This window comes from Theobroma cacao, chromosome 7, assembly GCF_053813885.1.
Source record: "Theobroma cacao isolate CCN51 chromosome 7, ASM5381388v1, whole genome shotgun sequence".
Taxonomy (NCBI): Eukaryota; Viridiplantae; Streptophyta; class Magnoliopsida; order Malvales; family Malvaceae; genus Theobroma; species Theobroma cacao.
Genome location: NC_142645.1, coordinates 3,028,795 through 3,042,137, shown reverse-complemented (window position 1 = coordinate 3,042,137; position 13,343 = coordinate 3,028,795). Strand labels below are relative to the sequence as shown.

Sequence of the window (13,343 nt, the reverse complement as noted above, 5' to 3'; positions counted from 1 at the left end):
AATTTACATTCAATTTGAGCATATTTACATATTGCATATGCTGGATTATTATTATTATTAGCTAGCAACAGACACTACGACATTAATTTGGGGCAGCTTTGCCAAAGAGCCAACATTAATAGCTGGAAAGCAATAATAAGAAAAGAATTTCGACGTTTATCTGTTTCACTAGCAGCTCAAGTTTATCCGCAGCCCAACTTTGTTTATTGCATTATCTATAAAGACATGACCTTTTCTAGAGGGGAGAAAGGAGTATTGGAAATTTATAATGACTTTTTTTAAAAAAAAAAAAAAAAAGCTATAATGACTTATGAGATAGGGTCTTTTTCTAATCAAGTTGCGGGCTCTAGGTTTTCTAAGATATAAAGAATTCAGTGAATGGAGTCTACATTTTCTAATACAAAAAGCCAGGTTGGTTGTTATCAAATCTGTCAAAGCTTAGCAAGGGATGTAAACTTGTAGAGTTGAAGTATTCAAAAAAAGAAAAAAATATATGAACAAATGATAGAAATTGTGGCTAAAAAAAAAATAATGATAGAAATCTTAGATTTTAGATGCACTAAACTAATAACTAAGTTATTCTATTCATGCAAAAAGATATTAAATAAACTAAATTGGCAAATGAATCATCATTCTTTATAATTTATGCTTTAAAAATTGTCAATTTGAGTTAAAAAAAATTGTCACATTTGCACTATATGACATAATAATATTAATATATTGTGGTATGGATATGAGTGTATACCCATTTCTACCAAATATTTAATATTATCTCTATCTAGTCATTTTTGTTTCTTCATATTTCTCTTTAAGTTTATTACTCTACCCTTTTTGGAAGCAATTTTATCATTCTACTATATTTGTTTTGGATGTTATGCACGTGGTTTGAGTCTTTTGACAGCATTGGTGCCTATCTGTTCCTACCTAGTCTCTTTTACAGTGTCATAAAGCTTAACACAAAATTCAACCAACAATGTAAAATTGAACACACAATTACAATGGCTCAACTTAAAGTTTTGATACAAGCAAATGGGTAGAGCGTACCCTTATTTGAGCAAGTTTGAGAACAAAGAAAATTGTAGTAATAAACACAGCAAACTACAAAAGAACCATCAATTTTCTGCAATTTCCGAAACCGAAAATCCTTTTGGTTGATGATTTCATGAGACAAAACTCATTGAAATGCCAAGTAAGCCGATTTACCACGATCAAGTAAAGCTGAAAGCAAAGATCCTGACACCTTGAAGAGCCAAGCACATCAATTTTTCCACGACAAAGTGAAGCAAATGCTGAAGGCAGTGATCCGTTCACTGGATTATTCCAGAATTTCATTGACAAAGTAGAGTTGAGAGCAATGATCCTTTCGGTTGACAGCCGCAGCTGACTAACATTCAGACTTTCCAAAATAAGAAGCAGAGCAATTTTCCAAGTCAAAGAAGCATACATGTGTGAACCAGATTAAAATCCTTTCCTTTGGTAACTCCATCAAACTGATGTCCATTGATTAAAATGCAAAGCAAGCTGATTTTGCAGGTTCAATAAGTAGACAAACTAGTTTTAAACAGGACTGTAGTCATATTTTTACCTGTTGGCTGACAGCTTTCAGCTAGCTTGTTTCAGTCCATTTTCATCCCACGTGACCAATCTATATCTCCATTGTTGGTCGGTAATTCGTGAAATGTAGCAGACCTTCCTAACTTAGAGTGATTCTCTTCTTTGGGTAGCGAATTTTCCTGCAGCAGAACAAGTTTGAAGCGTTAAATATTGAAAAGGGGAAAAAATAAAAGTTCTCTCGTTAAAATAAATGAAAACTAATATATCATATGCAAATTTATTTTGAAGTTTCAAATCCTGAATATCTAGGCTTGTTAAAAATTTTAATGTTTTAATATATCATATGCAAATCTTTCCATTATGAAGGTGCCATAACAGTGCCTTTTCTTATCATCCAACACAAAACAAATCCTGTCAATTGGAGTATAGGGTGCTGAGTTATAATCTTACTTTGGTTTTGGCGTAGACATTAGGCTTTGATTCAGCCTTAGTGAATTGTGTAACCAGGGAGGGACATTCTTTTTTAACTAATATATCCAAAACTGGAAATACGCATGCATAAACCACCGGGCTGATGGTGACGAGGTCAGGCAGCTTTTCCAGGCTCAATAATTTCAATTCAGGGAACCAAAGCTCTATATCCTGTGCACTTTTGACTTTGGCCTCACCTTCATGTGTAAAGATTCGTTTCAATTTTAATGCCCTGTTAACTCTGAATGTTTCGAGCTTTGGTAGGTGAGCGACACTCACAGGGAAGAGACTTTTCAGGTTGTTGCAATTTTCAATCAGTATTTCCTTAAGTTTAGGGAAGCATACAGGTTTGAGACGAGACGTTGATGTTGATATCTGATCCCAGTCAACGATCTGCTCCAAGTCCTTGCATCGTTGTACAACTAGATGGCTTAACTGCAGCAGATTTCGAGCATGCAACAGTGAGAATATAGTTCTCAGTTTATTGCACTTGAACACTTCCAGACGAGTAAGATTTTGAAGGGTGACAATTTGGGTGGGCTCTTTCCATATAGCTTCCAGCTTATTTATTTCTTTCAATATCAGTTTCTCCATAGTTGATAAGACGTATCCACCTGGAAGCTCAAAGATCTCTCCACACAATTGATTTCCCACTTTGATGAGGCAAAATTCCTGGAAAGGACACACATACATATCACTTTATATCATCTATAAGGTGAAATCTGAATTTTAGCATCTACTTGTTCCTGGTTATGAGAACTATGATTTAATTCGGATTTTGGAGTTCTAAGGTTAAATGAAGAAAAATCAGAAGACAAACATAAGTACCTTTAGTCGACAATGCTCTATCACTTTAGACATGGCATCATTACTGAATCTGCGACATGCCCCCACTTCGAACTTTTCCAATGATGGTAACTTGATAGAACAATTTTCCGAACAAAAGGTCTTCAAGCTTATTAAGTTTTTCAGTGCTAACTTTTCTAACTGAGGCACCTCGATCTCCTCTCTGTCCGCTGCATCTTTAAAGCTGAAGACTTGTGCTAGTTCAAGGCAACTGCCTATTTCAAGCTGTGTAAGCTTTGGAAGGATTTGACCTTTTGTGATTTGGAAAACGTATTCCAATGCAGGACAACCAGTAATCTTGAGAGTTGTTAATGTTGGAAAGCATAGGGGACGGAGGAGGGACGGATGTATTGTTTCATTTACAGCAAGATCGTCTCTCGTTTCAGCAATAATTTGCTTCAACTTATTGCAGCCATGTATCTCGAGTGTTTCCAGTTGCTCCAGCTTTTGAGCAATGGACGTTGAGAAGAGATATTTCAGACGATGGCAATTCTTTAGCTTCACAGTTCTTAGATTTTGGAGGCTTACATTACTGGTTTGCCCGTACCATATCCAGCTTAGCTGAGATAATTCTTCTAGCTCCAAGGATGTTAAATCTGAGAGCAGCGAATTAGAGTTATCTTCCATGCCACGAAGAATGAACCCATCCTGAAATACTGCTTGGAACTTATCACAGCATTCTACTCTCACAGTTTGTACACCTTGAACCAGGTATGGAACAACATGATTATCGTGATAAACAATATGATCCCGATGAAGATAGTTCACTGTCTGATTCCACTCCTTGGATTGATTTTGTACGAATACTGAAACCTTCGAGGGTCTTGATTTTGTGTCAAACAATTTATCAATGCTTTGCTGATATTTAAGAGGCTCAATTGCCAAACTGGAAGGTGAAATGATATTTGATGGGGTAGGATTGCTTCCTTCTGCACTCTTCTCTTCAGACCACCATTTTTCAAAATTACGGTGCCTGAAATATAGCTCTTCTAGTCGGGATAGCTTCCGTATCAAGTTTAGAGGAATTCTATGCAGCTTTTGACAATCAAACAAATCGAGCAATCTCAGATTATCTAATTCTTCAATTACATCTGGCAATTCCGTGATATCAGAACCTCGGAAGCTGAGAATCTCCAGTGTCTTCAGCTTTCCTAGAGATGACAGGCCATTCAGTTTGCAATGCTCCAAGTGTAGAGCTTGAAGGTTTGTCAAGTTCTGAAGAGCATTTGCTGACAAAAGACCATGGCGGAGAGCAAGAACTTTTAGTGCTTTCAAATGTTGCAAAAACTCATTGGATATTGTCTTGCAACCTTCCCCGCCAAGAAACAGAATTTGAAGCTTTTCACTTCGAAATTCCCCGTCATGAAGCTTTTTTGGCTTGCTAGCCACATAAGAGATTGCTGAACAGGACTCAAGGTCTTCATTGTTTGGTCTTTCCCACAAGCCGACCACATCTTTTATCCTAAGGAAACTCTCATCTTTTGATATCATCCGCAAAGCAGCCTCAAGAACCCCATTTTGCATTTGAACGTGTTCTTTCTCATGCTCTAACAGCAAAAAAGAATTTTTGAGATTTTCGATTACCCCTTTGACTTTTTTGCTAACTTTTTCAATTGAATCAATGCCTTCAAATATCCCAAGCCCCCATGCGTATCTTATCAAGTCCTGCGGAGCAACGGGATCATTTTTTGGAAACAAAGAACACAATGAGAAGAATTTTTTGGTCTCATTATCCTTCAAATGATCATAACTCAGCTTTACACTTCTGTAAACAATTCTAACTTCTTCGCTTTCTCCGTCTTTCAATTCTGAATTCAGACTTCGAAATGCCTCTTTCCATTCATCCAAACCTTTCCCTCTTAGAGCCCTTCCTAGTATTATGATTGCAAGAGGCGAACGCTTGCATTCCTCTGCAACATCACTTGCCACCTCGCTAATTCCAGAAGTTATTTTCCGACTTAGGCTTTTTTCCAATAATTTCAAGGCTTCATCTTTCTGAAGAGCCCCAAGTTGTATTTCTTTCGAACTTCCCACAGAAGAACATACTGTGGTATCACTTGTAATCAGAAGAATTTTGCACCTCATTTGATCTGGAATTCCTATAGACTTCAAGTTGAGTTCCTTGCAAAAATCGTCAAGGATTATGAGGATCCCCTGTTCACTTTCCAATTTAAGCCGCAACTTCTCTGCTCTTTCTTTTTCAGTTTTCTTTTTAAATTTTAATTTCAAGAAAGCTGCAAGGGTATCTTGAACTACTTCAGTTGTTGTAGATTGGGAAACAACTAACCGTACAACTCTGAACTTCAAATAATTTTCAGCCACTTTCCCCACTACTCCGGCCAAGGTCGTCTTACCCGCCCCTCTCTGCCCGCACACAGAAATCACGCTCTTACTGTTATCCTCCATTGCCTTCACAATCTCAGTTAAAGCTGATTTTAAAGATTGTGAAGGATCGGAACAACTTGATGACAAGAATTTATTCTCCCAATAAGTGCGTAAAAGACAATTAATATTTCTTTCCTCTTCTTCTATTTTCTTGCTTAAGCGGAAATGTTGGATCAAATTGAGACGTGAAGTTAAACGCCTCTTCTTTTCTTGTATATTATCTTGCAGAGTAGTCACTGCTTCCAGGACATCCTTCGCATCCTTTAGCCATGCCTCCATACCATCCCTGCTTCCAACATCTTTTTGCAGCTGGTGTTTAGCCCGTATCAGTTCTTTCTTCCGTTTCAGAAATTCTTTAACCCTACCGTCAAAATCGTTCAGATAACGAAAGTAATATGCTAGCATCGTCAGGTATACCGCCACCAGGATTAGCACCATCATAGCGGCAGCAGCCATAGTTCCTGAAAATTTTGAAGTAAAAGGACAATATTTAGTAAGCAGCAATCAGTTGAACAAATCAATTGTGAAAATGAACTTGCCAGTACCTGGTTGGACTTTCGGGGGTGAAAATGAGCTCCACGAAAGACAATCCCAGTCGCTGCTCAACCAATACGTGATATACCTAAGCAAATGAAAATTGAACAAGCATCAGCTTCTTTTTTATACTTTTTTTGGGATGAAAAATACAGTGTATTATTACAGCAAAAGCACTTTCTGGAAGCTTACCTCACTTGGGGAATGCACTTTCTACCTATCGCTCGGCCAGCTTCAGGTTCTCACATGCAGCTATCTCTGAAATCTTGAGAGCAATGACGAGAGAAACTTCAGCAATCTACTAGCAACAATCTCAAAATGAAAAAAGAGTGACAACAATCCAATTAAGGAAACCTGACATACACGATGCCATGCCTTTGGCTTTGGTTGCTTTGCCAATGAGAATATTCAATGAGATTAACATGGTAAATTTCTTGTTTGGTCATTTACATTTTGGATTGTTACATATTATTACAACACTATTAAAATATACTCTTAAAAAGTCCCTAAACTATTTAAGAAAATTCAAATAAGTCTTTATTTATTTTGTACATTCAATCAAATTCTTATACTTTTATTTTAAATTAAATAAACTCTTATTACTAATGTTTAAATAATTGTCGTCAGTCAAAATGATACTTATAACATGATATCAATATGGAAAGTGAAAAATGTCACATGATCATATTTTTATGCCAAATTCGCATGTCATGTCATCATCAATTATAATATATCAGTATACCATATCGTCATTAATTGTGATATGTTAGTATACTACGTTAGCTCCACATGACATAAATAATAAATGATATTTTGAATAAGTCAACATTAAGTATAAGAGTTTATTTGATTCAAAATAAAAGTGTAAAAGTTTAATTGAACACAATATATATATATATATACACACACACATATAAGAACTCATTTGAATTTTTTAAATAGTTTAAATTTTTTTTCAAATATTATACCTTTTAATATTTGGTGCTTTTATACACTAAAGAATAACTATTCCTTGGAATTTCCTATTCTTTAAACTCCTTGAATCATTATCCTCGACCTCCTCCTCGGTTTAGGTGGTAAGAAATAGATCAAGAAATTTTTTGATAAAATATCTAAAATCAATTTATAAAATTACTAACAAATAAATACTAAAAATTCATACCAAGGATTAAAATTAAAGTTAATTATTCATCTAACATACCCATAATGGTTTTGGGTTTTTCTTTTTTTTATAGTGTTTTTTATAAGTAATATTGATTCTATGAAATTATTAAAAGCAATACAGTACAAAGCATAACAAAAATAACGAGTAAAAGAAAGTAGAAGGAAGCCAAACCAGCGAACTCGCCATCAGCAAACCACCTAAGGGTTTTGGGGCGAGAGCTGCAAGAGACGAACAACCAAGGTTTTTTTTTTTATTATTCGGTTTTCTATTTTATTTTTATTCTTTTGTAGATAAAATATTATAACTTTTTATACGGTTTTTTGAAATTAGGCTGACTTGCTACTTAGATGGGCATTTTTGTCCACACGAAAATTTTACCTTGAATTTATAATTTTTTGCCTTATAATTATGCTCTCTCTAATTAAAAAAACCTTCAAACTATTCAAAAATTTTTAACTAAATATTTATTCTTTCATTATGAACAATCAAGCCATTATATTTTCATTTTAAATCAAATAAATCCTTATAATTAATGGTTGATTAATTTTTATTAATCAAAATGGTACTTCTCATTTTATATTATATGACATTGACGCGACGCGATGACATAATATATTGATATGACAAGATGACATGATTATATAACAATTCAACTTCTATATTAATGTCACGTCAATATCATATCAATGTTATATGGATATAAAATGATAAGTGACATTTTAACTGATAATAATGAGACAACCGTTAGTCATAAAAATTTATTTGATCCAAAATAAAAATATAAAGATTTGATTGAGTGCAATAGAAGAAAAAAAGTTTATTTCTTAAATAATTCAAGAGCTTTTTCAAACATTATGTCAAAAATATATTATTTTTATTAATGGGCAAAATAGTCTTTTATTGTTATTCCTTATAAATTCTTGATTTTTTCTAATCAACTAAACTTGTTAATATTATTACAAATTTATTCTATTCCAATGAACTAATATTTTATTCTATTCCATACCTATTCTATTGTCACAAAATATTTATTTCATTCCTTCTCTATCTCATTCTGCAAATCAAATATATCGTAAATATGTTATCTAAATGACTGATGATAAATTTAAAGGTTTTACTATCCATACGGCATATAATATATTAAAGACAATTATACATTGTTTTATTACAAAAAATCACATGTGAAAAAGTACCCATTTTCATTTATAGAGTAATGTTATTTTGTTTGAAATTTAGACAATTGGATTACTAACAAATGATATGGACACAATAAATAACAAATTACGAACATTTAAAAAATTTACTGAGATTCTATTTAGATTTCATTAGAGAGAGAAAATATTTTTTTTTTGAAAAGTGATTTTTATTAATCTCATTATCAACATGTCATTTTGAGTCTTAAACTGAACTGCGAAAGAATCTTTTTAACATAAAATGTTAGTGACGGTGAAAAAACTTATACATTTTCTAAAAACTTATACTCAAGAAGATATCGGCAGCATCTTCTTCTTGACCTCGACTCAATGAGTACTTGTCAATATTTTTTTTTTTTCAATGCTAAGCATCCCCATTCTTTTCTCCAAAAGAAAAATAATGAAACAAAGCAGACAATAACTATGAAAGACTAAATCGATAAAGTCACGTTGAAAATAACAATTTCTGATGAGCAATTTCTTGAAGCGTACCTTGAGATCTTGTATCGATACAATGCTGCAATGTAAATCTTTTCTGGTCTCCACCCCTCTCAAGAATCAATGATATGAATGTTGACAGGAAGAAGGAAGACTCTAGTGAAACATCCAAGATTAGCTTGAGCTAACTACTGCTAATATGTCAGGAAGATAGTCAAATAAATATTGCAACTAGTCAAAGTTAGATCTAATCGTTATTTTTTTTAATTCCGACAAATCTGACCTTGGGGATAAATTATAGGAATTAAAACGTTATTTTGTACCAATATTGCTTAATTTAATGGAGTTGAACTCCGGGTGTTAGCAATGGTGGGTGTGTTACAAGTTTAATTATCGGTATTTCAAGAATACTGCTTTCATATAATGTTTTATTATTTTTATGTACATATGTATGTATTTACGTGTTTGATTATTCTCTCAATTTTTTTGTCTTCACTCTCTAACAATCATCCACTATTTATTTTATTTTTCAAACTTAATAGAGAAATTTTAATATATCGGTACCTATTGATTTTTTTTTTTGAAAAGCTTATATTTATTGACATTAATCAAAATAAAAAGTTTTTCAAGAGTAATATACTTTTCATGTATGGTGTATTAATTTTTATGCATTAAAAAAACCTTATAATTAGCTATCTGTCTTCTCCAACAAAGAACGAGAAACTAAGAAGTCTTTGCGGGTTTTCAGATTTTTGGGGTGAAGTTAAGATGAAGGTGAGATGACTACATTTAACATGAAGTCTTTTTGTATTGATTGACATTTAAAAAATACCAGACCATAAACACCAAGTCTTTTAAGCTAAAAAAATATAAGATCAAAGTAAGCATTCACATTAAACTAATTAAACAAATTAATTGTAATTAACAATGATTTCTATATTTATAATTGCATGTTCATATATATATATATCACTAAAGTCAATCCAAAATATTAAATATTGCATGCACAGCTAAACACTAATATGTTTATACCTTAAGAAAGTAAATTAGTAATTTTCTTTTAAAATATACTTTCAGTTCATATATACATATAAGTGAACCATGTTAATTTCATAATAAGCCCTTTTCTGTTAAATAAAATATAAATCAGATTCAATGTTTTAGTTCATACACTTTCTTTGGATCGGATTCATCTCATTCAAAATATTTGGCAAAATAAGAAGTCTTTCCTGCAAAAGGAACTTGTAATAACTTGAAAGGCTTTGTTAGTTAGAACCAAGTTATTAACAATGAAATGGTCCATGATTATTTTTTTATTCCAATAAATACAGATCTAGCCGATAAATTTGATCGCGGGGATAAATTATTAGAATTAAAATGTGTTCTTTGACCACCATATTTATTGCTTTTGAGTTACTTAATTTAATGGACGTTGTCCTTAATTCGAGTGTTATAGCTATGGGGGTGGTATTACAAATTTGATTAATTCAACCGTAACAACCTTATTTCTGTCGTTTTTTCAAGAGTACTGCTTTTCATGTATGAAGCATTATTATTTGTATGTATGTATGAATCTACGCATTTCATTATTCTCTTAATCTACGCATATCAGCTTTTCAAGAGTACTGCTTTTCATTAATTCAGTTTTTAGATTTTATTCTTTAGAAAAACTTTTTTTTTTTTTTTGTTTAAGAGATTCTCAAAATTGTGTTTGGTTTAACTTTTGTTTTAAAGAAGTAGATAAACTGAAAACAATCGGACCAAATAGACACTTCAATACCTATTGACATTAATCAAAATAATTGGTTTTTCAAGAGTATCACTTTTTTTTTTCTTTACTCTGTCAAAGAGCGAGATTCCACTAATACATTGTAATAAGCAGTGAAGATCAATCGAAGCTTTCCCAAAAGATTACAAACGCCAAAGAGTGCCAACGCATCAACTAGCATACAAGATGACTAGCTATATTACATAGAAACTGACAATACGACTATCACACCTGTGAGGCTAAGCTAGGTAACATTAACGGAATGCCATAGAACATGAAAATAAATGGTAATTACCGCCATGCTGAAAACATGAATTCTCTGTCAATTCCATATATAGTTGGTAAGTGCATCCCTAATTGAATTCATTTTCCAAAAGGTTTGCACTAAGGACACTCATCCGAGTGATAGCACAAGAGAGTCTATCTGGTTAAAGATATTTCATTTATCTCATGCTCTTTAATCAATATTATGCACCCAAGAAATAGTGAAAGTAGAATCAAATTCGATGACAAGTTTGATACCTGCGAAAGGTGAGGAGACATAGAGGTACAATGGATGCTCGATGGCCAATTTCATTAATGTATAGTGTATTACTTATATGTATTATTAATGTATCGATTCACGCATTTAACTTTTCTCTCAATTTTCAACTTTAATTGCAGGCCTTCTCTCTCTAATAATTAATTGTCCAATTGCATTAAACCGTTGTCTGGATGTACCAACAACGCTTAATTGAAGAGAACTAGCGCTTAGTTAGCTGTCTGTCTTTGCAGGTTTTCAGGGATTGTGTGTTTTTTATTGAAGTTAAGATGACGTTTAGTGGACCATATACAAATACTTATATTCATATGGTCTTTCTTTTTATATTGTACGGGTCATGGTAGTCTTTTTATATTAATTAACATTAAACAAAGACCAAACCATAAACATGAAGTCTTTTAAGCTAAAAAAAATAAGATGCAAGTAAGCATTCACATTTAACTAATATGTTTATACCTTAAGGAAGTAAATTAGTAATTTTCTTTTAAAATATACTTTCAGTTCATATATACATATAAGTCAACCATATTAATTTCATAATAAGTCCTTTTCTGTCAAATAAAATATAAATCAGATTCAATGTTTTAGTTCATACACTTTCTTTGGATCGGATTCATCTCATTGAAAATATTTGGCAAAATAAGAAGTCTTTCCTGCAAAAGGAACTTTTAATAACTTGAAAGGCTTTGTTAATTAGAACCAAGTTATTAACAAATGAAAAGGACCATGAATCCAGGATTGTTATTTTTTTTTATTCCGATGAATACAGATCTAGCCGATATATTTGATCATGGGGATAAATTATTAGAATTAAAACGTGTTCTTGGACCTTCATATTTATTGCTTTGAGTTGCTTAATTTAATGGACGTTGTCCTTAATTCGGGTGTTATAGCTGTGGGGGTGGTGTTACAAGTTTGATTAATTCAATCATAACAACCATATTTCTGTCGTTTTATCAAGAGTACTGCACTTCATGTATGAAGCATTATTATTTGTATGTATGTATGAATAGGGATGTCAACGGGTAAAGTATCCGTTAATTTTGAAATACCCGAACTCTAACCGTATTAAAAATAAAATACTTTAACTTTATTAACTACCCGAATAATTTTAAAAATCACTACCTTAACCCTAATACATTCTCACTATCCTATGATTATCCTAACCCATTTAAATATCTGATTAAATAAAAAAAATTATTAAATTTTTTTTCATGGGTACTCAATTAGCCAATTAACTATTCTAATCTCATAACTTTCGTTTATGTTTATATGTTATAAGTTTATATAAACAAAGGTATATACATTGTAATTAACAATTTTATGAGTTATAATTTTTGTAATGTTAACACAAAATAAAAGGTAAATATATTTATATTTAAAGTACATAGGTATATACACACACGTATACATAAAAAATATTTTAATATATATAAAATAGTAATTATATTCCTTATAAATGAATCCAATATATATATATATATATATATATATAAAGTACATATATTAAAAGACATTATAAGTTAATTAATAGTTATAATTTCATGAATTAATTCAATTAACTATAAGAGTTTGTCCTTAATTACATAAAATTAAAAAAAACTAGATTTTAGAACTTTTCTAAGCTCACAACTTCTCTTTAGATTTATATAAATTTATATAAACAAAGTTATATATATATATATATATATTATAATTAATAATTTTATATGTTATAATTTTGTAATGTTAATACAAAATAGAAAGTAAATATGTTTATATTTAAAGTAAATATATACTAAAAATATTTTAGTATATATATAATAATAATTATATTTCTTATAAATTAACACAATATATAAACTATATATATTAAAAGACATTACAAGTTAATTAATAATAATAGTTTCATGAATTAATTTATTTAATTATAAAGATTTGTTCTTCATTTTATAAAATTAAAAAAAAAACATTTAGGCTCCAAAGCTGTTCTAATCTCAAAAGCTTTCTTTAAGTATATATATTATAAGATTATATAAACAATGGTATATATATTATAATTAATAATTTTATAAGTCATAATTTTTGTAATGTTAACACAAAATAGAAATTAAATGTATTTACATTAAACGTATATATATAATAGTAATTATATTTCTTTATAATATGATATAATATTCAGATTATTTAAACATAATTAACAATCTAATAATTTTTTAATTTAAATATATTAATATCATCATATTAATAATTAGAGTAACCATACTTTTCATATATTTGTTAGTTTTTAATAACAAAATTGCTTGTAAAGTTCGTAAAAATTGTAAATTTTAATTTAATTATTAAAATAATAATAAAATATTTATAAATAGTAACCGAGTTCGGATAACGGGTACCCAAGGGGTGGTACCTGAACCTTACTTGAACCCTATACGGATAGTAAAATCACTACCCAAACCCATCTCAAAC

The 13,343-nt window shown here is 31.0% G+C and overlaps 1 protein-coding gene across 1 annotated transcript; it reads right to left on the bottom strand.

Annotated features, from left to right (window-relative positions):
* Positions 1–951: 951 nt before the first annotated feature.
* On the bottom strand, positions 952–5,840 carry LOC18593670 (putative disease resistance protein At4g27220). Its single transcript, XM_018124203.2, has 5 exons — positions 5,802–5,840; positions 2,854–5,717; positions 2,005–2,697; positions 1,586–1,733; positions 952–1,384 (listed from the first exon to the last, which is right to left on the bottom strand). Exons 2-4 carry the CDS (start codon positions 5,710–5,712, stop codon positions 1,617–1,619), a joined length of 3,669 nt encoding a protein of 1,222 aa, XP_017979692.2. The 5' UTR covers positions 5,713–5,717; positions 5,802–5,840; the 3' UTR covers positions 952–1,384; positions 1,586–1,616.
* Between the last annotated feature and the right edge of the window lie 7,503 nt (positions 5,841–13,343).

What these genes read in the sequence shown, in the direction of transcription:
- LOC18593670 (XM_018124203.2), bottom strand. Translation starts at nt 5,712, where the DNA reads ATGGCTGCTGCCGCTATGATGGTGCTAATCCTGGTGGCGGTATACCTG. An exon ending in TAGAGCATTGTCGACTAAAG is followed by an intron (nt 2,698 to 2,853) that starts GTACTTATGTTT and finishes TGTCCTTTCCAG; the next exon opens with GAATTTTGCCTCATCAAAGT. An exon ending in ATGTCTACGCCAAAACCAAA is followed by an intron (nt 1,734 to 2,004) that starts GTAAGATTATAA and finishes GTTCTGCTGCAG; the next exon opens with GAAAATTCGCTACCCAAAGA.